This window comes from Sparus aurata, chromosome 4 (genome assembly GCF_900880675.1).
Source record: "Sparus aurata chromosome 4, fSpaAur1.1, whole genome shotgun sequence".
NCBI lineage: Eukaryota > Metazoa > Chordata > Actinopteri > Spariformes > Sparidae > Sparus > Sparus aurata.
Genome location: NC_044190.1, coordinates 23,584,241 through 23,611,601, shown reverse-complemented (window position 1 = coordinate 23,611,601; position 27,361 = coordinate 23,584,241). Strand labels below are relative to the sequence as shown.

General features: G+C 42.9%; 1 protein-coding gene across 11 annotated transcripts in view; it reads right to left on the bottom strand.

Annotated features, from left to right (window-relative positions):
• sox6 (SRY-box transcription factor 6) overlaps positions 1 to 27,361 on the bottom strand; it is a 141,316-nt gene that overhangs the window by 87,400 nt on the left and 26,555 nt on the right. For 8 of the 11 annotated variants that reach the window (XM_030414933.1, XM_030414935.1, XM_030414932.1 and 5 more), the window contains 3 exons: positions 21,435 to 21,486; positions 3,577 to 3,817; positions 223 to 433 (listed from right to left, as the gene is read on the bottom strand). In XM_030414933.1, the coding sequence (XP_030270793.1) occupies positions 223 to 433; positions 3,577 to 3,817; positions 21,435 to 21,469 (487 nt within the window). In that variant the 5' untranslated portion in view covers positions 21,470 to 21,486. The remainder of the gene's footprint in view (positions 1 to 222; positions 434 to 3,576; positions 3,818 to 21,434; positions 21,487 to 27,361) is intronic. The other 3 variants (XM_030414940.1, XM_030414939.1, XM_030414938.1) reach the window with 2 other exon arrangements.

Genomic DNA, 27,361 nt, shown 5'->3' with positions numbered 1-27,361 from the left:
GTGTGTCCGCATGAGTGCATGAGGCGGAGAGATACAAGAGAAAAAGAGGCGGACAGTCGGGAAGCTAGAAACTTATAAAAAAGAGAGAGGGAACATTTGGGAAGATCAGGCGCACTTAGGAGGAGAACGGTATTCCTACGCCCATACCCAAAACACACACACAGACACACACAGGCACGCACGCACACAGACACACACACACACACACACAGGGAGTCATACCGTCTTGCTCTGTCTTTGTCATCTCCTCCAGCTTCTTCTGCTTCAGTGTGTCCACTACGTCTGCCAGGCTTCCTTTGCGGCGCTCCGGAGTTCCAAACGCTGATCCGCTCAGCAGGTCGCTTCGCTCCCGGGCCCCCTCCTCCGGCTTGTGTGGGGAAGTGGAATTGTTCCGGAAGGAGTACAGGGAACATACTTTATTGCTGTCAGATTCCTATAAGACAAACAAAAGTCGGGAGGGGTGGCAACAAGGGATGGGATTTGTATTAAAATGATGAGAGTGTTTCTATGTTCTGTCAGGGCTCCATTGAGCTTCCTGACAGTTCTTCATTCAAATGCGGTGATTGCTGGGTGTTTTGCGGCTCAGGGGCGATTTGGCCGTATCAAATGGCTCCTTCTCCGGCTTTCATACAGAAGCTTCTGCGTCTTCAACAAGAGCTAGCTGCGCCGGCAAATGAGACATGACAAGTGAAAAACTGAGATGAAATGATGAGGTACACTTTCATAGGGCATATCCATAATGTGCTCAGGCTTTACTTTTCATCTGCAGACACTACACAGAGAAACCTCCCAACTGTAATTTCTCAAATTGCTTTTGAGTGTGCATTTGTGTTAGGGTGACTGCTGTGTAATTTGTTCATTTTCTAGTGGAGACCTATTCTCAGCTGAGTGCCTCGAGCCGTCGTAAATCTGTGTCCTGTCTCGGGCTGTTGTTGTTTTTCAGTCCCACCTGTGTATGGTTTAGTATTTAACTAAGGGTCCCGTCTCTCGCTGACTGGCTGAGTGCTCCCCGTGCACAAACAGAGACATGAAGGAAATGGGGAGAAGAATGGGCGAGAGCTTGACGGGAGAGAGAGAGAGAGAAGGAGGGAATGCTCTACACATGGGAGTGTATAGTCGGCACGCAGACCGTGGCTGAGGGTTGCGTCTGACAGAAGGTGGTGTTAATTATGGTTTGTGGAGTCTGAGAAAGCAGAAGGTAGCTAAGCAGCCAGGAGTTCGCAGCCTTTAACAGGGGAACACTTAGCTCTGATTTAAACTTTGGCCCTCCACAGTGAAGAGAATAAACAAGACACACGTCTGAATCGAGCACATAACTGCACGCCTGTCACAGGAAAGTGAGCTTTAATCAACATGAATGTGATAAGTGTGATAAGTGAGTGGTGTACAGCCAGGGTTAAATGATAGTACCACATCTGGAGCCACTCACAATTCTAAATATGTTCTTTTTATTTATTTTTTTTTAATCAGGAATGTGGTAAACTGGGCAGGAATGTTGACACTGCCAAATTCTCATCCCTGCATTGCATGTAGAGCTCCAGGCAGAGCTGCACTGGTGTGTAGGGTGGTCTGGTACCAAGCGCCAGGGTGGCACGACCTACCGGCCGACTCTGCACCTCCCAGCCCCGTGTTGGATGATTATGCAGTGTGGCAGAGACAGTGGAGAGTGCTTGAGGGGAGTGGAGCAGTGCTGGGTTAATCAGCTGGCACAGGTTCAGGGCACAGCCCACACAGACGCATGGCACAGCAGTGGAGTCAGGTAATCAGCAAAGGCAACACTCTCATTCCTTTCGCCTTATGCCTTTCCCTTTCTCTTCTCTCCTAGTCGTTCTCCATTTTATCTTCCCTGTTTTCTATTTTGCCAATTTTGCCTTTTTTTTGTAACATTTATTCGTTTGAGCAACTTCTCACGATTATGAAGCTAAACACGCATACACTCCTAAAACAGCGCAGTTTATCAGTTGAGACTGTCCTAATTACACAAGATAAAGGCTACAGGAGGCAGTAATGAGTTATACAAAAGCTAAAACATTCATCCTTTGGCATTCAGAATACTGAGACATAAAACAACCTTTGCAGTGTACACTTGCGTTGATTGTTGTAAGATGTCACAAGGTTGTTATAAAAAATTATAAAATTATACATTTTAATAATATACTTGTTTTTTGTGTTCTCTGCTTTATTCGTCCATTATTTAGGACTAATATGACTTGAATACTGTTGTTGACCTTTTTTGTTACCATTTATGTAAGGCACTTGTTTTATATACTACCTATTCCAAATAATATTTACAATGTGAGTTGTAGTAGTATTTAAAAATTGTGATGTTAATGTTGGTTGTAGGTATTCACACACTTCATCTTTGTGTTTATTAGCTCCGTATCATAAAACTTGACAGGCTTGGGGAGTAACGCAATACATGTAACCAAAGTACTTAAAAACAGGTAACTGTATGCCAGTGAAGCAACAGACAAAAAGATATAATTAGATTACAGACACCCTCGGTTAAAAAGGGGATTACTAACAGGATCGCAGTTTTAAAATAAAGGATGATATACTAGTCTGTAACCTTGCACACATGCTCACATAACACCACTCCGGTCTTGAGTTAAAAGCGAATACACAAGTGTGAATACTTACAGTATACATGTTATTAAGATTAAATAAGTCATCTTCTTGATATTAATTTTCTCTAGTATTAATTTCAATATGTTTGGTATTCAAGTAATTCAAAGGTAACGGAAAGTAATCAAGTTACATTACTTTAACAGTGTGATACTTGGATAACGTCACACATGTATTACAGATGAAGACAACGCCTGACCTGCAAGTTACCTACAATATCACTACACGCCCCAGCATCATGAGCAGTCTCCTACACAGGTTATCCATGTTTGTGTTTGCATGCATGTTGTGCTGCAATGCTGAGGTGTTGAGGGTCTCCGTGGCCGACTGCAGAGCCCCTTCAGAGGCCCTCTGGGTCTCTTTACCACAGACCCGTCTGTCACAGACAACCACCTGCCTCCCATGTCTATAGCCCACAAGCGCCTGTGTTCCCTTCACTCAGCTAACATCAAAGCAACTACACGCTCAGATTGTGCAGCGTTCGAGGTCTGGCTGCAGATGTAGCTTGTACACAACAAGAAAAACAACGACTGCACATACCAAAGACGGGATATATTTCTTTCATAGCAACAAGGCTACGTCCCCTCCATCATACATGATGCAGTTTTATGTGGCATTCAAATTATTCAAGGGAGATGTCCTCTGTTCAACCTCATAATATCTGAAGGTTTAGTGTTTGGCGGAGCTATCTGAAGATCCCATAGGGTTCACGTCAATAGGGAACCAGCATTAACCAGCATTAATACCCAAGAGAGGACAGTAAGGCATTAGTGCACACTCATAGGTCCTGTTTTTCTAGGTTTTCTCTATAAAGAAACTTATTTCACAATGTATGCCTCTCACCTACAACTGCTCAAACTGTTTTATTTTATTTCATTCTTACAACATAGGTACCAAATCAGGTGGATGGAAACGTACCTAGTAGCGAGCAATGTATGTCGTATGTCTTACCATGCGCTGTTGGGCTGACACCAGGCTGTCCCAGTCGCTCTCTGGCGGTACACTACTGAGCGGCTGCATTTCATCGGGATGGGTTTTTCCATGGAGCAGACTGTGCAGGGGCAGCTGTGGCGTGCCGTGGGCCTCGGCGCTCTCCTCTTTCTCCCAAGACAAGTGCTCCTGACTCATGGCATCATCCCCGTCGACTACAGAGGCGAAAGGAGACGTGGCTTGCTTGGAAGACATGACTCTGCTGCGGAACAAGAGTAGAAGAGAGAACAGAGTCAAGATAAAAAAATCTCACAAGAGTTTTTCAACAATACGCAGAGTCATGTTCCCACGAGTGCTTTATGGACGACAACAGTCACATACAAGTGGTTGTCATGGCCTTAACAGTGATTATGAGTTGTGCATCTGAGCAGATAGTCCTGAGTGGGCTGAATGCTCCACCTGACTATCGCATGTAGCTGCTCTGGCCTGTGGAGTTTGCAGCGGGCCATGGGGTCCTTAATCCTTTGTTTAATGCAGATGGATGGCTTGATCTAGGGCTGGATCTGTGCCTGCTTGGGTCCTGGGCGAAACCCCAAGACAGTTTCTCGGGCAGTAGGTCAGCCAGGCAGTGGAACAGCCATCCAGATATAAAATAAAGTTCTCATACGCAGAGATGTAAAACAAGGTGATAATACTCGTTTATCAGACGTCATGTCCCATGTGTGAGGTAGTTTCCCTCCTCAGCAGTCAAATACTAAGAAAAACCAAACTCTTCTTCTTTTGTTCCCACAAGTCAAATTAGGAAATTATTAACATTTTGGTGTGACAGTGTTTCCCTTAGGCCAACAAATCCAACATAAGCAGCTTAGGAATAAAAAAACAGTGGAGGACTTAATTCACAGATCTGTCACATGCTTTCATGAATATTACAGTGAAGAGTGTACTTGACATATCAGGTGCAAAGGAAACTCATGTTAATTCAAATTCTTTCTTTTTCTTCCATTCCGATTTCACAACCCAACTCTTTTTTTTTTTTTTGGCGCAGAATTTATACAACCAATTCCGCTTTTTCTCACAATTAATGAGGCCGCAGTCATGCTGTGTGCTACAATGAATGAAATTAAACACTGTGCCGGCTAATCTTATTATGCATTTGGTATTAAATTAAAAAGAGGATAATATGGCCTTCCTACTGATGTGAAGTGGAGAGAAGGAGCTGTAGCATATTTAACTCCTAATGTGCTTTTAACCCTGGTTGTTATTCTGCTTATTTTTCTCGACTACAGGACATTGACCATTAAAACCAGAGTGTTTGCTCAGGGCTCAATCTTCTCTGTAGGACGACTGTGTATGAGAGGAAGAGGATAGACAAAAATCAGGGGTGTCAAGGTCTGTGTTTGTACTGCCTGTCGTACATTTGATCACTGATCACCATCTGCCCCGTTCTCCTGCTCCTCCACAGGGGTCAGTGTGACAGCACTTTAGTTCCACCCTCAGCCTGCCTGAGGGAGGTGGGTGCTCTCAAGGTTGAGGTTGGCTCTGTTGCGATGGTGTCCTTGCACTTTTAGCTAAGAGCTGGCCATTGAGAGATAGGGAAGTATGTGTTCCATTTAAGAGAGGCTTTTATGACTAAAGATTTGGGATCTGATAGGTCCTATTCAGAGAAGTCTGTCCAATGAGGTTCATATACGTACTTTCAATTTTGTTTTTGTGTTTGGACATTCTCACTAACATTATTTGATTATCCCTTCACAAAATTTCATAAAGCAGAGAAGGCAAATACAACAAAAATAGGTAATTAACCCAATTGTGATAATGATAGGTACAATAATAAGAGATAGCTACAGTGTGAAGTTAGAGTAAATTTGCAGTTCAGAAAATGTTTTTAGTCTCGATTTAGGAGAATCTGTAGTTAGAGCAGGGCTCAGATCCCTTGACATTTATTCTAGATAAGCAGCGCAGAGAAATTAAAACACTGCGTCAGCATGTTTTCTTTTAACCCTCAAAAGCTAGTAAGCAGACCAAACCCGGAAGATTTGAGAGGTCTGAAGGGAACTAATGCCGAAGCACATCAGTCATAATTCTGTATTTAATTATTATTCAGAGATGTGCACTGGTATAGCCACACTTTTTCTGACTCTCACTAAAACACACACTCACACTGGAAAAACCTCAGGGACCTAAACAATGGCAGACTTAGTTAATCTCATGTGTCGCAGCAGCTGTACAAACAGACCCAGTCAGTCAGGTAGCTGGCAGGGCAGGAGTGTCTGTCCGTCTCCTTTTTCTGTCTTTCAGCCTCTGTGCCTGGATGTGTTGTCGGCTGTGTCTTAAGCGGGACTCAGCCCTCAATTTTTAAATCAGCCATTAAATTGTTTCCCGTAATTAAATCAAATAGAGAGCGATCTCAAAATTGAGTGCTGGTAATTGAAAATCAAAAGTCAGAGCAAAGTTCAGAGCACGTCCGTAATGGTAAGCAAGGAGGGGGCAGTAGCTGGGTTGGAGAGCTGGAATGGGCGCGCGCGTGTGTGTGTGCAGTTGTGTGTGTACGCAGATTCTGACGTATTTTTTATTCATGCTCCCAAAAAGCCAAAGCCTCGAGCGCAACAAGCACCTCGTCCTCAATGGAGTGTGAGAGTGAAACAAAGCACTGCTTTTGTATTACACAGTAAATCAAGTGGTATTATTTTACCACTAAAATATTCAGTCTCTCAGGCACTTTTACTTTGGTCTCCAACCATCAGTCAAACTGCTGAGGCGTGAGCGAGAGAAGGGGGATAGAGAGAGGGAGAAAAGCAGCGATGGAGACTCCATCCTCCTGTAACATGTGTCTACAGCAATCTTGTTAAAGAATGCAACAGATCTGCGGCAGGCTCCATAACAGTATTTGTCAGCAGGAGTTAATAATTTATTAGCAGTGCTGGGAGGGCTGCGCTCAGGCAGCTTAAAAGTGCGGAGAACCCCCTCTGCCCCACCCCCACCTTCGACAAGCCCCATACAATACTACCTCATATTATTGAAAGGGGAAAAAAGAGGGGAAGCGAGGCAGTAATTCTCTGAAACTATCTGAGGGCAACCATACAGTATTTTATTCCTCATATTTGGATCACACAGCGCAGAGATCTAAAGGGGTTTGTGTGAAATAGAGCAGCACAGACACAACAAAGATATTTGACGAGGAGCAAAATAAAGAGCCGAACTCGGCGGAACGTGGGTACTACCGATGCGTGTTGAATCTGATCATATTTTCAGATGGAATTACTCTGTTTACAGTTGTGGTGTGCGTGCTAGCAAGAATAAAATCAGCAAAAACAGCCTGCCTTCTGGTGCTGTTGAAATAACTTAACTCACATTAATAATTGAATCTGTTTCTCTGGAAAATAAGCCCAAACTGTGCTTTTCACATACTAAACAGTACAAAATGTGGCAAACTGGAGAGGTAGCTCGTGAGCTGCCCTCCTTTATGCTCGATTACACAACAACAATGGAAAACTAACAAACCGGAGTGATCAATAAGCACATGAAACGCTGCCTGCTTTCTTCAAGACAAAGCCCCAGTGACTTTGAAGACTCGAGGCAAAGACGAGGGAGTGTCGGTCAGAGAAGAGAACTGGTCTATATATAGCTGACAATATTGCGCACATTTGAAGGATTAGGGCTTAAGTTCTCCAGCAGCCGGCTCATATGGCCTGGAATGCTTTGAGTCATGAATTGTTCCCTGCGATAATGTTTCATCATCGTGCAAAACAACCTCCACTTAATTGGCGAGTATTAGTGGCGCGTTGTGCGCTGCTCATCTTAGCGGTCTTGTGACTGTCGTGCCATGTGTCCTCGGCTATCCCATTACCTCTTTCATCGCAAAAGGGTCTGACCGACTTTCACCCGTCATATCTGCTCTGTCACACTGTTTACCTTTTATAGACAATGGTGATAAGTAACTCCACACCATCTCCCCCCCAACAACCCCAACCCACCCAGCACTGATGTCTTGCACCTTCGAGACGGGAGAATATTACACTTTCTTCCTCCCAATGTTGTCAGCAGACAAAAGGAGAGAAGATCAAACAAATTATTAAAAGCAAAACTATATTTCAAAAATAAAAATGGGATGGGAAGGCAGGCAATAACAGAGATAGTGCTTTAACTTTCAATGCACAAGACAAACTGTGTGCACAAATTTACAATCAAGTTATGTTAAGAATAACAAACAGCGATTATGAGCCTTACAAAATGTGTTTATTCACATAACTGAAGGTATTCAAACTGCCGGACCCTGCCACCTTTCTAGCTTCAAACAGTGTTCTTGGGACCTTATTTTCGTCCGAGAACAGCCTGTTTATGTGGCAATGGAAAAAATAAATATATCTGAGTTTGTAGTGTTCCCTCATTAATATTGTAAACATTCAATATTCTGATCGTCTACAGCACTAAAAAGAGCAGTTAGCATGTGAGATGTCTGCGTGATATCTGTTAATTGAGACAGTCAACACAAAAGGTGCTATGACTCTGTTCTCTCACTATCCCTTTGTATTGTACCAAAGGAGCTCTTAAATATGTGCACTTAGTGTGCATTTATATTTAAAAATAGGGAGTTTGATTGTGAATTTGGAGGAGTAGAGAAGAACTTAAAAATAATTGCCATTACCTTGAAAGTAAGCAGGGTGAATTCATTGTCATGTAAAACTGAAGTAGAGAAAGAACAGAATAGTTTGCTGGATTTTGCGTACGTGAGCGTGTGAGTGTGTGTGTGTGTGTGTGTGTGTGTCAGACAGAGAGAGAAAATCGTCTGTGTGTTTCCCTTCAGGGGTTCCTCCTGTTCTAACAGGTGTCGTGGTAGGGTTCCTCTGGGTTCTTCACCTGCCATAATGAGATATTACTACCTGACAGCTCCCAGCTGGAGGAGCATTGACACGGAATCCACCGTTTAGCACAATTAAATTATCACCCTCCATTGTGATTGTGCCATGCTGTGCAGCAGCCAGGTTTCTGGATACATAATCAACTCGTAACACAGGCTGTGTACCGCACACAGTCAGTCTCTCTGTCCACACACACACACAGACACACACACACACACCCAAACACGCACCCACACACACACTCAGACACAGAGTGTGCATGCATATACGGTACACTTTTACTCTTCTCTGTTGCATAATTAAATTTTAAAGCTGGTACATCAGTAAAAGAGATTGCTGGAAGATTTTTTTCTGAGTCCGTGGTACACAAATGGATTTAAATCTCTTAAAGCTGAGCCGACAAAGTAATTACACATAATGAAAATATAGTAAATGGTTGTGAAAATACAGATTTTCCAACAAGGTAACCGGCTGTACAGTGACTGGAGAGTTGTCAAAAGGAATTTGTTTAAATTGTTCCACCATTATTGTTGACCTTACCTTGCAAAAAGTCAACTCAATTACGGCGCCACTTCATCCTCACTTCACACTCTCTCCTGATGCCTTCTCTATTAGAAACTGCCAGTTACCACAGCTAAAATCCACACTCACATGATAGCCACCCCAGAGCAAATTAAGCAAGCCACCTGAAGTGCACACTTTACATATTGAGCAGAACATTGATAATTACTTTGCAGGGTAAATTATTTGCAATAATATGCTGCTAGAGGAACTGCCTTGTGTCTCACTTTAAACACTTGTGCAGCTGCCATGACAGCAATGTTGGTGTCCTTGCCCCCCACGCAAGGCAAAGGCAGATGCAGGTGTGAGAGTGCTTAAGTGTCCCTGTCTGTCTACTCAGGAAGGGTCGATGAGCACTCACACACTGAATCCCTCGTTGCCCCCTCCCACTCCTCCCTCTCCTTCGGTCCCCCCACCCCGTGCCATTGGCCCTCTTCCTGATCCCAGGACACAAGCTCGGAGCTGGATGGCATAACAGCCTCTCAGTTCCCCAGGACACACACACACACAAGTTCACTCATGCGTATGCTTTCACAAATGAAGGATGGACGTCCAAAAAAATTCACCACTGGCCTTTTTTTTTTCTTCTTCTTCTCTGGACTCACATCATTCTTTAACAGAAATTATCCACTAAAAGAGGGATACTGGATGTTGTGAGTCAAACCCGAAGACACACACACACACACACACACCATATGACGCTAACAGTAGCAGGACAACAAACTCATCAGCCAAACTGTTTCCCTGCCCGAGAGGGGAAAATCAAATGGACAAGAAAAGAAGCTTATTGTCGAAGCCCTCTTTCATTCTTTTACTTTCCTTCCTTCTGTGGGACGGAGTTCCCAAAGAGCCTTCTGCTGCTGCTGCACTAAAGCAAACCTCACAGCAAGTCGAGCCATCAACCAACACAACCCTATTTGCTGAGCAACAGTGGAGCTTTGTGGCTTTCCTCATAGTTGACAGTAAGTTATGAGCCCTTTGTGAGCAGGAGAAGGAAAACAGAGATCGGAATTTGGCAGGAACATAATAATACAGAAATCTCCTGTTCATGGAACCTGAAATTTTCGTGGAAACAATCGAGCATTGTTGAAGGAAAGAAAAGCAACAGTGACAGATGAAATATAGAGTGGGGCCCCCTTTTTTGTTAAACAGTAAACAAAGCGCCATTCAGGCCAGGTCCATTCTGTCATTTATAAAGATAACTTCTTCTGTGCACTGGAGGGTCTGCAGCAAATGGCTGCACTTCAACAAATCGAGTGTAACATCTCTCACAGATGCCAGAAAAGTGAGTTGAGGAGCTGGCCGGGGGGCGCCGAGCAGAAGTGAAGGGACGCATCCCAAGTTACCAAAGAGATGAACAAAAAGTCTATAGGGAGCATAGAAATCTCACAAGTGAGAGAGACAGAAAAGGACCACAATCTTAGACTTTTCGCCAAAAACTAAAGGACAGAGGCCAATTATGAAGGACCATTTTCACAGCGACATGAAAAAGTATGAACACTGGTGACGGTGAGTGGTTGTGAAAGTGTGTGTGTGTGTGTGTGTGTGTGTGTGTGTGTGTGTGTGTGTGTGTGTGTGTGTGTGTGTGTGTGTGTGTGTGTGTTGGTGGCGGTTGGGGGGAGGGGGTTATTGTAGTGTATGGCAGGGAAACTATGGGCCTCAGTCTTATGTCTTGCCATCATGAGGTCATAATTGGCAACTTTAGTGCCCAGCAGAACTGAGGTTGGTACAACTGCCATTGGTTTGGACATCTGGAACGTCGACACACAGTGGCCCACTTTCTCCATCACTGTCCTTGTTCTTTTCTCTTTTTTCCCCCTCCTTATGTAGAACAAGTCCTGGTCACCAAATGGGCAAATATCTCCAAAGTCTACAGAAAAATAATTTTGTTCCCTTTCATTTTTAGCTCATAAATGGATTCATGTAACTAAGGGAGAAACATCTGAACATTACCTTCAACGCTGTCGTAATTAAGCTTCTCCATTGTTGCTTGAGGAGCTCGGGAAGGACAACAGCTCATTAGCTACAGTTAAACCCAACTCTAATTCTGTAGGGTTTTTTTTCCTTTTTTTGCTATTCTTTTTCCGCCATCTGAATAAATTAATGGTGCTCATTGAGAATGCTCACACAAGGGAAGGCGCAAATGTCTCTCCCCTTTGCAGGAACTGGACTTCTTTTTTTCCCTCTTTGTCTTTGGGCCCTTGTATGTTTTTTTTTTGTTTTTTTTAAGGACTGTGAGAAGAAGGGCCGGGATAGAATCGGGGAGGGGAAAGGGTAGCCACGTTTCATGTGACACGTCAATTGGAAAATCAAAACAGGGGTAGTTCATTTGCTCCACCCAGATGAGGCCATCTAGCAGAGCCATGATGAATAGGGGTCAGGCAAGCCACACCTCAAAGATTTATGATTAAGGCTTATTATGTTGGGAAACTGACATTGATTGCTGATTTAAACCAGTGAAACCAATTAATTTGCCAGTGCTGAATAGAAAGCATGGTCAACAGTGTGTGTCATTCTGACAGGTTGGAAGGGAAGAAGCCGGGCAAAAGCGGAGGACTAAGTGAACGGTTCAGGCTCTGTTTGGAGGTGGTTAAAAGTTACCACGGGTGATTGACAGCTGATACAAAAAAAGGAGAGAAAAAGGAGATCTGAAAGGCAAAAACCAGAAACCCCAGCCACTGATCTGAGTAATTGCCCAAAAATTTGGTTCACAGAAGACATGTACTGCTGCTGTTTTAGCAATGCTAAGATGGTTTCATTCATGGGCCGGCACCGAGAAAACCTGAGTAAATGAATGTGAAACTAATAAAATCAGAAAGCTGACAGACATGGTTGAACAGAAAAATGTGCTGTATTTCCACTCTAGGGGAAGCGGGCACTGTAGTGGATTAGACGCTGACTAGAAACTCAAAAAGCCTCAGCAGCCTGCTGCTAACCATGTGTCTGACCACTCATACTGTGCTTCAGCTCTTTACTGCATTTGTCAAAAAAAGAAGGAAAAAAAAAAAGAAACAAGTGATATACCTACCACAATCTATTACCCAAGTGATTTCTGCGCTGTGTTCACAACAAATGCCACATTACGCTCGGCTGCATGTTATTTTCTCTGTGGTTGTCGGGGAAGCTTGTGTTTACCAATACCTGTTTCCTCCGTGTTACCTTCTCCTTTATTCTTCCTCTGGCTCGCCCAGAGGGCGCATGCATCATGACAGTGCTTCAAAATGAAATCATTAACTAAATTGCTTTCTTAAAAAGCCACAAGTGTGCTGCAGGATTTGTGTGTGTTTGTGTGTGTGAGTGTGTTTGGCGGTGGGCCATGGGCCTCTGGTTCCCAGGCAGCCTCTGCCCCAGCTCTGTTGTGGTTCCCTGCCACCACACTCATTATGCTCAGCCTCAGCACAGCACGGTGCAGGGCTGCGGCTCGCCTCGCCTCACTCACTGGGCTAGTAGGAAATAATCTGGTAATCTCAAACTACTCCTCCATTTCAACCGGGGCCCCATTCACACAAAGAGACCCTTTGTCCTGAAACATTTATGACCACTCTTTGAATCTCAATCAGGGAATCAATCAAAAGGACATTAAACAAATATGGTTTTATATTTGGTGTTAAAAGCTTAAAAGGGAATTTTCTGTGGAGCTGACCTGATTTTATACTCCTCTGGTATCAAACAACGATCCCTGCTGTGGCATTTCAAAATGCTACCAAACTTCAAATAATAGGGGGAAATATCCATATTGGCATCAAATATCTATGAACACAGAATTTAAGTATGATTATAATATACTTTACACTGATAAAAGCACACGCAGACAGTATGTAACAAAACTATAACTTTCAGGACACTTTATCAATCTGCCTGAGATAGATCTCAATAAACAAAGTAAACAGAATGGAAGGTAAATAGAGAGTGAAGGCCAGACAAATATTTGATAAGAGGATGGGGACTGTAGCTGAGCTGTATGACAGGTTAGCTGAGGGCCCCACCTACCAACACACACACACACACACACACACACATCTAACCCTCAACCCTGACTGTCTATCTGCTCTCCACTGAGCTGAGGATAGCAGATGTGTCTTTCACAGCCTGTAGAGTGTGTAACCAATCTGCAAACAATAGCTTGAACTTGACAAAGGTCGCTGCACTTGCAACACACTCTTTACAGTAAAGGGCAGTCAGATCCCATTGGCCACTTAGGTAAACCATGCCCTTTAGTTTTTAGTTTTTTAAAAAAAACTTTACAGACCACTAAGCACAGTCTGTACATTGTGTTTTCTGTTGGTGTCTAGGCCCATTAGTCAGCCATTATAACGCTATTTGAGCAGCTATGTAAACCCCTTTACTAAGTTTAATTCACCTTTCTGACCTTCTGTTAAGCTTACAGTTGGTGTAAACATGCTCAATCCTATTAACCTAATACTATACATGGGTCAAAGTGCCATGAGCTAGAAGTCCGTTCAGAGTCTTAATTACAACAGACAGCCATGACAGTGACAAAGATCCGGCGTCAGCCACGCTTTCAAGTACCTGCCATTGTGACCGCAGGATGTGGGACAGCTGGAGGTAAGTTTCAGACCACAGATGAGTGTCGCTTTTATTTTGATACTGTCAAAAGCTTATTAAGGGATTTCTAGTTCGATGGCTATAAACGCATTTGAATGGGAAATGACAAAAACGTAATTCTCATGAATAAACCAAACACACAGAGGAAAAATGTGTGCCTAAATTATCCACTGACTGACAACAACTTGACTCCAGGCTTGCCAAGAAGTGGTGCCAGGTGCATGCAGCCAAGGTGAGCTGCATCGTAGAAAAAAAAAACCTCAGTTCTGTCGAAAAAAAAAAAAATACTTCTCCAGATAGAAACGCGGATTGATTTCTTTGATTTGCAAAAAGTCACATAGGGTGAACGAATGTGACATAAAAGTAAACGTTTTTGTTGAAGGTCCATTGTGTGAGGAACTTACAGAACATGTCATTCTCTAGACTTAAGTATAGACGATCAGGCAAACAGTCGTGGCTAATGAGAAGAAAGGTGGTAAGAGGCAGCTGGTCGGGTGTTTTCAAAAAAAGCCCCGAGATTCTATTAATGTGATCATGCACACATGTCTACATCAGTGTATGTAACTGCATATCTGCAATTTACATACTTTAAATCTGTGTGCAAAATACAGCGAGAATGCCATCGACTTGATTAAAAAGTAGCACATACAAAACTACAGACAGTGTGAAAACGCACAAGGGAAAGCTTCAGTATGTTTTCTGCTGCTTCGTAAAAATCCCCCACATTTCCTCTCCTGCTGCACATTTATGTTGTTCGTGTTTTGCTGTTTGCATTCACTCTTTCAGAATCAGATGGAGACCCGTCTGCACTCTCAGATCACAGTGTCACCACATGCCACAAATCTTGAAATATAAAAATATCAACCTCTCGTAATCAATCAACAGATGTGCATTTGGTTATTTTAATGATGTATGTTCATTAATACATTTAAAATTATGTGGGCTGTTTAAACAAACACTGTATGATTTTTGAAAAAGCAATTGTACTGATTTTGTTTCTATGTCTGCGTGTCGGAGATTGTGTTGTGCAGTTTGTGCAGTCTATAAACCCTCCTCTCTGGTGTCAGCAGGGCAGCCGCCCAGCATCAGCCTGGCATATCAGCTATAAATGGCAGCTGCATCACTACAGCACAGGCTAAAAATACAGCACCCGGTTTCTTCCGTTTCCCTGTATTCTCAATTGTGTGTGAAACTTAAGCTGAGAAACCCTGTCAGTCTAGCTTCATATGGAAAAAAAAACGAGTATTGGTTTTGGACCCGTTGAGGAGCGAGTAACAAATCCCCAGTATTTTGACAGCAAAATGCAAAAAAACATTATAATGAGAGAGACCTTTTTTTTCTACTTTGCTTTCGAGCCAAGTTTTTTTAAAAAAGCTCTCTAAAAGCTATGAAAAGTTTCAAAATTTTCCCACAACCCCCTCCTGGGTGTGCCTGTAAAGTGCTTCACTCCCGTCTCTTGAAAAGCTCCAAGGGATTGCATCATGGGACGGGGTGTAAGACGATGGTAGCAACATACTGTAACATGGAGGAAATACCTCATGTTGGTTGATTCATAAACACCTTGTGCACCGGTTGGCTGGCCTCTCAGACTGGTCTGTGCTGTGCTGGTTGCAGTGGTAGAGCTGTGCTGGACTTGGTGCCAAGTCCCTACACTGGCCTGTATGCAGTGTATGTAAGGACACACATACACACACACACACACTCAGAAACACAGTTGCACAGATTATAGCGTGGCTCTGTTGTTAATTGAGTCTCAGCCTTTGTGGTGTCTGTTATCTCTCACTAATAGCATACATTGGCCCTCTCTCATTATCAGAGTGGGTCTTTATCAGAGACCCTTGTTTGATACAGTTAGAGTCGATGCATTATGAACCGCACACCAAGAGTCAACAGTGATCTGCATATTCAATAACTTCCGTAATTATATGCGCAATTCATCAGATGGGATGTGATTGCAGGGGAAGTGGAATAGAGTGGAATAGAGAGGAGCAGAGAGGTCTGATTCCTGGAGGACTAAAGTCTAATCACAAAACTAACATGATAATTGAAATCTAAATTGAAAGGCTTAGCTCTCAGGGAGAGTATGTCAGACATGGAGTGTAGAGGCGCTAGTGAGAGTGAAAGAGTGGGAGAAAGAGTGGCAGGAAGAAATACGGTTTAAACTGTGCATGTACTACACAAGCCGCTAACAATACACCGAAGGAAGAAAAATAATATAACAAGCACCAAAAACATTAACTCGCTGGAGGCTTGAAAAATAAAAGATCGTGAAATTTGAAAAGATTTTGACGTGAAGTGTCTCATAAAGGCAACCACTTAGTTACTGCTCATTTCAGTTGTAGTGTCATTTCTGTAAAATAATGTTACTTTCAATTTGTGGTTCAAATGGGAACTCCTGTACTGGCTCATCAATTTAAAAATGCACTTCTTTTATTATTGCAAGCCTTTACTAATGACTAACGGCAAGTACAAAAAAACAATAAAACAGTGTATGTATATAGATATATAGATAGATGTCTAGTTTTGCTCAGCACACTCATAGCCTAGTCCTGGACAGTGTGCATCAGAGGGCTGTTCAATAACGGCTCAATATTCCACACCGCCACATCATCCCTCTTTGCTTGAGTAAACTGCGCTACGTGGCCTTTGCATTCCTATTTTCAATAGTTGACTGACAACAATAGCGTGAAAAGTTGCACTGAACAGAATGGTCAGCGTGTCTAATCACTTTTTGCTGCTCATTTATCCTTTAGCCATAAACAGAAAACAAGCCCAGTAGTCTGCCTTTAGTTTAAGATGATTCTCTCCTTTCACATCGGGATATTTTACCTCATTTTCACAAACACGCTGTGCGACACAATCATATAAACAATTTTCTTTTCAGATGTATCTTATCAAAGAAAGTATTGTGCTGTGGCATTGCACTGAAACAAAGCTGTCCTCCATTTCACCTCAGAGGCAGCGCAGCCTTCACATCCACTTCTCCTGTTTTACACAACCCGAAGGAAGAAGTGCAGAAAAGTCCTCTGTCTCATTCCCCTCCCCCCTTTTTCTCCCCCCCCCCCCACCCCCCCAACCACAGGATTCATATTCATCCCTCAATAACATTTAATTAGTAATGCCAAATTCATTAACCTGTACTGCTGTTACGCTGGCCTCAGCCATAAATTAGCTTAATGTGAGCAGACGTATTGCAGCTGTAATAAGGGACATAAAACTCAAAGAGAAACACACACTGTTCCTCCGTAGTCATGGATCATTATAACTCAGCGGTGTTTTAGAGCATTCCTTCTCAGAGTAGCAGCTCTTTAGCAGCTCTAGACTGTACGCCCGTCAAACATTTTTCTGTTATGCCAAAGAAATTTGTTTTATGCTGACTGAAATGTAAAGAATATCATAAAAATGTATTAATCATGACGACCAGGATTTTCATCACCACTTCTCATCTCAAAAATGTTTTGAATGCTTCTTGCATGTAATATCACTGAAGGTAATGAAAGAGGGAAAGTTCTAACTCATTTTAAATCGAAAAAGAATCGAAAAAGAAGCTGAAAAATGTTGTTATGCAGCAGTAAGTGCAAGTCAAGAGTGCATTACTTAAATATTTAGTTTTTTCTTTAAAGATTTGTGTAGAGTTCATGTTGTTTTTAGCTGAGCTGAGGTGGCAGAAGCTGATGCTGAATTGGCCGTATCAGTAAAAGAGAGAGACAATTCTAACAGCCTCTGACAGCTCTGTCTAATTGGTCCAATGCTTTGGCATCTTGTTTGTGTTTCTTTAATCAGCTGAGGGAATGTGTACATTTTGGCTGTGGGGCATGTTATCCACTTTACTGTGATGAGATATGTTACTATTAGCCTTTTCTGTCAATCTTGTTTTTCCTATAAAATCTTCCAAACATACAAACTTGTGATTTTGTTTCTTGGACAGACAAATGGATTCAGGAGAACAACCTGCTATTGTAAAAGCCTCGGACGACCTTCACTGTCCGAGGATTACACGTTGACCTTCCTGCCCCTCCATCCCCCAGTGATCTCGCCTAACAACTCGCACCAAAGAGCCTATTAGGCCTGGATCCCACTTTGTTGTTAAAAAGGGTCTTGTCCTTTCAGAACACTCACTTCCTCGCTTTCTGTTTTTTCAAGCATAGGTGCTGGAGGAACACAAGTCCATTGTTCCCTCGCAGATGGAAGTTGGAGTTACCAGGGTAACAGCTCTAATCCTCCCTTTTTTTACCACTTTTTTTCATATCAACAGTCTATCGAGTGCTACCTTTTAAGTCACAGGCAAGAGCGCTCGCTCACTTCTAATTAGCTATGATTCTGTTTGCCAGGAGACAGCATGATGAGCTAATCGAAAATTTACGAAATAATGACGTACTGCGAGCAGCTTCTTCTTTCTCCTGTGGCCTGCACCAAGAATAACAATAATGAGGCCATTATCGAGGACTGCACTTTAAAACGCTGCCCTGCCACCAAAACAGAGGACATAATTGTTCTGGTGTTTTCCATACAATCAACAACCCATTGTTGATGACTTGAGAACTAAGGGAGCAAAGAATGGGTGCCATAATGATTGGTCTGTGCTGCCATGAAGATCCTGCACAAAGTGTCCACTGAGGAAGGACCTTGATAGACTACTGATTTGCTTGTAAGGGCTCTGGATGAAGACAACTGTCTGGCTTTGTAAAAAGAAGAAGAAGAAAAAAAAGTCCTTTCTGCTTTTTGTCTGTCTTGCCGCTCAAATAGCCCCCAAGCCGCATTAGAGAGTAACCATTCATATGGTGAAAGGCTGGGAGTCACACAGACTGATGTGAAGGGGCCACATAGTTGCTGGAGAGAAAGTCCATTTATATAACCTCTCTCTAATCAGAAGAAATATTACTGATTTTTGGCGGAAGATAACACAAGGTGTGTTTGTTATCTATAAGAAGACCAGACGGTGTGGAGAGGAGAATGAGTGCTTCTATGCATATATTTAAAAAAGTCAGTGTAGTTCACCAGTCATGTGTCAACTGAGCTTTATCTAACATGTCAAGATAACAAGACAACTCAATTAGATAATTGCATATCAGTGCTCCAAAACTAACTGCATTACAAATGCAGTCCAGCCATCAGGGAGTGAACATTTCCCAGAGAGAAATTAGGATAAATAGGCTGAAAGATAACATATTTTGTCAAAAAGTTCCACATCTAAACTTACCGGGTGAGAGCTCAGCGGGTTCGCACAAACATGGTGCTGCACCTATTAGCTGTGCACCATTGTAAAGGAGTGAGAGAGACAGAGCTCGAGGGCAGGAAAATGCTAAGTGGGCCCCTTAGCCTAGTCAACCTTCAGTGGGTTTCATTTATCTTCATCTTGTTAGACTAAATTAATTAACAATCTCAATGTTACACACTTTCTCCTTTCATTACATCAAATAATGGCAGAAATGTAGGGGGAGGTCCTGCCCACCGGGAGCAGACAGAGACTGAAGACATCTCTCTCTCCCTCCCTCTCCCTCCCTCTCTCTCTCTCTCTCTCTTTCTCTCTCTCGCTCTCTCTGTCTCTCTGTATTCTGTCTCTCTTCCTTCCTCTTTCTCTCCCTCACGCTCACTCTCATTTTCTCAGTCTCTTTGACTGCGCAAACAAAAAACCTGTTAAACGTCTCCCATAAACATATAAAAAATTTATCTGAAATGAAAGCACATCCTCTTTTCAACAAAGAAGAAAAGCGAGGCTTACAATAACACAAGCGTGAATAGTAGTCTATTAAAGACACAGACGAAGCTATCAAAAGTTTCAAACTACAGCTGTCTATACATCGGATTTGTGTAAACTTTTGTGAAATACTGAGAGTATGAAACTGAGCTTTACTTTTTGAGACATGTGTGTAAAGTGTGAAAAGTTTGATGTATTTTTCATGACGGCCACACACTTCTACGGCTATTAAAACTCAGTGTGACTCAGAACCAAACTCATGACTCATAACAATAATGAAAAGGCCCATCCGGTGTGCGACTGAGATAAAACATACAATAGAAAAAAGTCAATAACATCTGCACATTTGTTTAAGTGTATGAGCGTGCTCAGAAAGCCCCTTTGACCTAATTCAGTTGCTTGGGAAAAAGATATTGGGATTCTTCACTGGAGGAATGTCTAACTGCCACATCCATCCACCCCTGTTTCTATCCTTTGCTCCCCTTTCACCCCTACCCCCACCCCACAGCCCAGTCCAGGACACAAGTCTTATCCAAGCAAAAGGGCTAACCCTGAAGCAAAGCCTGCCTTTAATCTTGGCCTGATTGTTGAGGCCTCCAATCTGCAAGCCAGCGTGTGTGATATCTCTCTACTGGCTCTTCTCCTTTAATTAAAACAGACACTGACAGAAGGATGTGGATTAGCAGCGCAATAATGTGTTTACTTAGAATGATCACTGTGTTTTCTCACAGCTACGAGAACAAAAGGAAATTGTTGAGAAGTAGCCGAGGTCAAAGGTCTCGCTTTTTCTTTCTTTTTTTTTCCCCCTCTTTCCTGTTGTCGGCCTAGAATTGGACATCTTGGGTAAATCTGAGATACGCTTTGGCCAGACTTTTTCTAGCACAGTTAGTTATCCACCAAACTAGTCTCAACAGGTGCTGAGAGTTAAATGCCGCCATTCACTTTGTACCATTTACTTTGTGCCATTAAAAAAAGCGGAAACGAGCAAAGGCAGGGCGCTCTCTGAAATGTGCCTCAATAACCTCTATCAAACCACAGCATAGTGCCTCGTCATGAAAGATAAAACAGATACTGTACATTTTTGCATTGGATACTTTGTTTATTGCAGCGAATAGCATTTACGAATATGAAGTAAATGGTAAAATTTGTAAATGATAAATAAAAAGAAACTGATTAAGTTGGCGGTCATGGCTAAATGTGGCTCATTTTTACTGTGACTTTAAATGATTGAATTCTAAAAAAGATAAATAAAATAAATCTAAATGCATGTGGGATTCCTGAAGGACATTTACGCTAGCCAGAGTAATGGTATCAAATCGTCCTTTCTTTTTAAAATGCCCCCCAGCAGTTCTGAGAGGGGAAAAAAATGCTGTTAATTTAATCAAATAAGTGACCTTTTGAAAAAGAAATCAAAGAGGATTCATTAGCTTTAGTAAAGTTTGGCTGACAGCAGCTTTGAAAGGCAGATGCTGCTGCTGTGGCTTCTAATGAGCCAACCCTAATTAGGGAGCAACACTGCAGCCTAGAGAAGGTGGTTGACTAGGAAAGGAGCCAATGGTAAATACACTCTCTTATTTACTTCCTCTGTGTGTGTAATGACAGCACAAATTTTTAATTAGAATCACAGGAAGGGTAAAGACAAAAAATTTAAATCTTTATGGTAGGTTGAATACAAACACAGAACAAAACAGGAAACAACAGTACAGCACAGAGCAGATATGCCAGCCTCACCCCAACATCCCTGATTAGGGTGGTTATGGCGAGGGGAGGGCAGCTGGGGGGAGCGCGGTCAGACAAAAGCATGCAGTGTACAGACACAGAGAGCCTGATCTGGTGGGTCCTTTAAGCCATGAAAGGGAGAGGAAGGCAAAGAAAGGGTGGCGATGGGGGTTAGAGCTCATCTACATGTGTCCCTTAGGTTGTTGATGTGTGCTTTCAGTCTGACTGGAGGCTATCAGGGTGAGCATGCCAGTCAGCCGCACACTTACACGAACAGAATCATAACACACAGCTTGGGTAAATAGGTCAGAAATCCACGTTTGACAGTGTTCAAATATACAGACATGTGAACGCACACACAGGACAAAGTCTAAAGCTAACAATGTGTCAAAAAAGCTTAACCCCTGTTAGCCCGCAGTACCACCCCCTTGCCCCGACCTGTGATCCTAAATGGCAACAACGGAAATGAAACTAACCTCAGTAAAAAGCTGCTACGAAGAAAGCCCTCCATGTCAGCGTGTGGGGGTTCTGGCAGGAGAAAATCACAGAGAACCATTTTTTTTTTTTTTTACTGTGAAACAAGTGATAATCAAGAAGAAGAACAAGGGGGAAGGAGGGAAAGAAAGCAAGAGAAAAAGAAAAACACACAGAGCATACATCTTCATCCTATAATAAGGCATGTCTTTAATTAAAGCAGAAATATGGCTACGAACCCATCCTCTCTTTTTTATGAACTGACATCATTAATTATACCTCTTTTCCATCGAGGGAGTGGATTTGCATACAACATCGGTTTGCAATGAGAGCCTGATGATATGTTTGCATCAAATAAACTCTGCCTACTGATCTCCATACAGTCTTTTTCCGAGCCTGTGTGTAGATATGCATAAACATGTACATCCAGCACTGTAACCACAGATCCCAGAGCAGCCCTGGTCTGTTCAGAGCAGCAAACGGTGGTCCAGCTGCAGCCCATGTGTGGCCGAGGGTGCTGTGGCTTCTGGGAGCCCCGGCCGCAGGGGACCCGAGCTGGGACTTGCAGCGTCAATGAGGCAAAAGGATGTGGTCATGATGTCACCGCTCGTAGGGGTCGTTCAGAAGCCTTACCCACAAAATAGTGGAGACACATGGCTAAAAATGACTTACAACAGGTTTCCATTAGCCTCTGTTATTGGCCTGTATCATATTCACTTTTATTGTGTTAGGACTGGATGAAAATTGATTGGGGCCTCCATGTGCTTTTGTTTTAAAAATGAGCTGCGATTCCAGAAAACAGATTTGTGAGTGGGACTTTTGTCAGCGGTGGAAAATTTAAATGTCTCTCAGATCTCGCAGCTTTAGCCATATGAAGACACCCAGCCACTGAAATATGGCAAGGATATCTCACATATATATCTTCAGCAGTAAAACAAGTCATTTCACTTCAGCGTTTCTTCACTCAAACTTTAAAAGCCGAGAGCTTTAAAGTCTGCAGATCAAAATGCCTGCTGTGAGAATCTCTACTTTTTTTTGACACAAAATGAAACACTCTTCTCGGAGCTTCCTCTGTTACGATACACCCTCATGCACATCATCCTGAATAACACAAAACCGAACGGCAAATGACATCTCAGCCCTTAAACACCTTAAGTTTTCGTGACATGGGTGTAATTTGGCGTTTTCTCCCCTCGCTCTCGTCGCTCATGAGACAAAGCCTCTGAGAGAATGGAAAGAATGAGCCGGGCCCAAGGACACTGTGCCTTTCAGTCTGGCCAGCACTTAGCGAGGCAGTGGATCCACAAGGCCCAGAGGGCTCAGCCGAGACTTTTCTCACAATAAGGTGTCTAGGGAGGCGGGAGTGGCATAGCTAGGGGCGCTGCAGCTCTGCTCTTTTCTCCACTCAGCTGGGCCCAGAGCACATAATACCATCACCACAGCACAGCACACCGAGCCAGTGACAACGTGAGAAAACAACCGTCAAACAGTGCAGAGCAGATCAAGCGTGTCTCCTCACTTCTCTAAGTGCAAAAAGCACACATACTCTGAGGCGGGCACACACAAACTAAAACAATTACCGACACAAACGCGAATTTGCCCTGAACTTACAGTACACGCAAAACAAATTCTAGTACACATTTACATACTTGCAGAGCCAGAGTTCAGAAACTAGGAGGAGGAATAGAGACAGATTTTGTTATCTGAATGTGTGTTTATTATACACCTGAATCCTTCAGCAGACTTGCTAAAACAGTTAAATAGCAGCAGAGAAAATGAAATAGATTAGGCTGTGCTCAGTTTCTATCTTTATCTCTAGTCTTATTCCACAGCCCTTGTTCTTTCACTCTATGTGTGCTTGTGTTTCCTCAGCTGTGCCTGTGGTCAGAAACAACTGAACTTAGCCTATGGAAGCAAAGGTGCGGTTTGGAGCGCAAATAACCAAACTCAGGAAAAAGTGACTGAGCCACATTGTATTTGCTCCTCTCCGAACACAAAAAAACAAGAACGTCTTTAAATTAAGGCTAGGCCGCAATTCAAGGGCAGGCACTTTGGTGGAGGAGAAGCCGAGAGGAGGAGAGACATCACTAAGTTGGCCTGGACCAGTCCGAGCAGCACGGCAGCCCTTTCGAAGAATGAGCCTCTGCCAAAAGCTGCCTCTGCCTAACCAAGTCTCCCACCATCTGCAACAAATGTGCTCTATTAAAGCAGTACCATATGGACAACAAGCTAGCTATTAACACGGCTTCAGCACATCCCCTTAACCTAGCCCAGATTTCAAACTTCCAGTCAAATTGACTGCTGATTTAATGCACCGCCAGCAGCCATGTGGGTCTTGGCACGAGACGGCACTCTCAGCCTTCAGTCATTAACAGGCTCACGTAGAGCGCAGCGCACAGCGAGACACAGAAGTTAGCTACACACATCCTACCAGCAGCTACATCCCAGGTAACTTGGTATATACTTTAACCAAACCCATATGACAAGACGTAGAAACGTAGAAATAATAGTCTGCACTGATCCAGGAACGCCAACCTTCTCAAGACAAGTAAACTATGGCTCAAAATACTGTAATGTACAGTGTGGAAACAGGCTTATGAAGGAGATCTACCCACAGAGCCGCTGCAGTGGCAGCCTAAGTGGTGGCTTATGTCTCAGTTCTTCCACAGTGATGGAGAGTGCATTTGCTCCCTCTGTATGGACCCAAAATGGCAGTGATTAACCCTGCAGGGTGTGGAGGGGGGGGACACTTTAATCCCTGTGGGCCGGGCGGCCATGTTGACGCCTCTCCCGTTTCTGAGTCATGCGGGGACCCACCCACCGCTCACAAAGCCATGCTCTCTTCTCCTCGACCATGACGCCACAGCTATGAGCCCTCTGTTCTACAACCCAGAGACGCCACACACACATATTAACAAGCACACCAAATCAATTACAGTTCTACAGATTGAACCCAACTCCAAAGTTCAGTAATTTTGTTTATTTTTTCTGCTCCTGTCTCAGCTGATAATGTACTATATTAGAGTGGAAACACATTTCTTTTCCCAGAAACATGAGTGTACAATACACAGAGCTGTGGACTCAGTCAAGTCTGAATACAAGTTTGTTTTTGTTTTTGAACCTTGTTAATTATTAGCCAAGTTTGTTCTCCGTGATAACAATCATCTGGTGATAATGACTTTTTACAGATTGAAAGTCAATCGTGAGCTCAATATAAAATCATTGAACTGTTATTTAGAGATTGTATAGTGTAGACAGTTTGGAGCAGAAAAAAGATTAATCAGTTGATATCATCCCCCACCCTCCCATGAAAAATGAACAATCTTTGACTTAATTAGAAACTGAAATGAACATCAAACTCAAAATAATAAATGCCTGTATAAATATATTATTTGGGGGATTTTGCTATGGGAGTTCCCGTTATGACTAGCGGAAGCAGCACAGTATTGGCCACTCACGGACCGACTTTCTGTTGAGAAGACTTAACGTCTTACAATCAACCAAACAAATGATTATCCGACCTCTAGCATTATTGGTTTATTTTATTTTTAGATTTATCCAAATCATTTCTTTTAGATTTTTAACCCTTGAGCACAAGACATAAGATCATCGCTCCACAACATCTCTGCCAGCAGTGTCCCAATGCAAATTGAAGTGATAGGCTAAAGACTGCCTGATGACAGTCTAATTAAATAACCCTGGCAGTGCTTTCACCGGCGCAATGGGATGTGTGAAAAGGTACTGTTGGTTCGACAGGAGGGAGATCCAGAGAGAGGGAAATGAAAAAAAGCTGTCCAAGCAATCCCAACATCCCAGCAGACAGCTTTACGCCAGCTCAACACCCAGTCACATGAAATGTGGTGATACCTGGTCCAGCACATGTGTCCACACACACTTCCTCTGTCATATATGCATTTACACCTAGGGCGTGGTACACGGGCACACAGACACACCTAATGTTACCTTCACTAATGGCAATAGTGTTCCATTGAAACCCCCACCACCACCTTCCAACCTACACACACACGCTTCCGAGCATACACGTACATACACCTCAGTCAGAGCTGCCAGATGAGTAGTGAATTAATTTGTGTGAGCCACTCCAACATTAAGAAGGTGTGTTGAAAGGTGTCTGCTCATGTTTCAAATTAAACGCGCTGCTGGTCAGCATTAGCACCTCGCCACCCGTCGGCAACTGACACTTAGGGGGCTGGTGAGGGGGGGTGGTGGGAGGAAGGAGGGGAGCTCATCCGCCGTTCACACTGGAATAATTAGAACATGTCAGGAAGAATTAATTTCCTCATTTTTCAAAAGGATACACAGAAATTACCATGTTATTATATGACAGGGTCCCTGGGAGGATTGGATTAAATTTGATTTCTTGCACAGCCCACACAACAAATTAAAGTCATAAATAAGATGGAAAGAAGCGGGGCACAGAGCATATGTTTATGGCAATGAGTGAAGCCAAGGGACCAGAAACAACTATCTTCATTTCATTTTATTTAAATCAGGCCGACACCGTGTGTCTGAATGACAGCAGTTGCTAATGGGTTGAGATTAGAGGCTCCTTGATATTAACACAGAGATCAAACCACTTCAGCTAAAAAAAAAGTGCCAGGAACGTACAGTGTGTACGCTGCTGGATGAGCCTACGCTGCACAGAATGACCAGATCCTGCTTGACCTTGACAAAACATTGTGATCATCAATACCTCAGCTTTTCTTTATAATATCACACAAGCCACAGAGAGGTGTAGGTAGCACAGTGACAACATTACACTGTCCAAGTCAGTCAACCCCTATTCATCATGGAGTCAGCAGAAAGTGTCGGTTTTCGAGTCAAAAATGTCACGAGATAAATGGGACTTATTTCAAGACACGCAAGAAACATTTTCTGATATTTTTTGGAAGTAAATTTGTGTAGAATTTTTTGTCCTAGAGTTCAGAAGCAGCGACTTTTGCGATTTAACATTCATGTAGTATGCTTTCCCAAGAGATGAGCGCCAATAAGGAGATCTAGGATGAGATCCATCCCAATTTAAAGAGTATATTCATGTCCCGATCTAACGACACAATGCTGGACACCATCTCATCCCTCTTGGTGCTCAGATTACACTTGTTAGCTTACTGTTACAATTTAATACTAGCCTGCCTGGGAAGAGTTTTTCGACTCTTTCAAAACGGGCCGTCATTAGAGCCTAGCACTCCCCTGGGTGCCACAAACTTTAAATAATTTGCGAATCAATTAACTGGCTACTCTCGAGGCAACAGGGATTTCACACTTCGGGGTCGCGGTGCATTATCAGTTGGAGACGATTCATGGCGTTTTGGGAGAAAAGTTCATGGTTGAAATCATTAATTCATTTTACCGGACTTTTAGTTATGCATTACTTTCCACAGCTGGGGTAGCAGGAAGATTAACGGCGTGTTCTCTGGTCCCGCTGTATAGAGCAACGAGGTGAAACTCTGTCCTACAGTACAAGGAACATACCTTGAGAACCAGGACTGCCGCCAAGCCCACATTAAGTTTTAATTCTTCTGAGAATTAAATAAAATCCATGAAACCTTCAAATAACATAAGGATAAAAATAATAATAAACTCAGAGGTTAGGTCCTTTTCGTGCAATTAAATATGGATTATGCATAAATCTATAGGCACTTTAAAATGAGGTAATTCATGACTTCTATTGGTTTTTCTCTATTTACTGTTCTATAGTTGGTTGTTTTTCTAAGTAGCACTGTGTGACCTTGCTCAAAAAAATGCTATAGGAATGAACGTTTTAATACAGATGACAGATGACATTCAAGACGGTTTTCCACACAGGTAATGAATGACATGCGCAACAATTAGTTTTCAACATCCGCACTTGGATCCTCGATGTAATTGAGGCCGATGAAATTAAATCTTTGTTGGGTGGTCTTTTTTT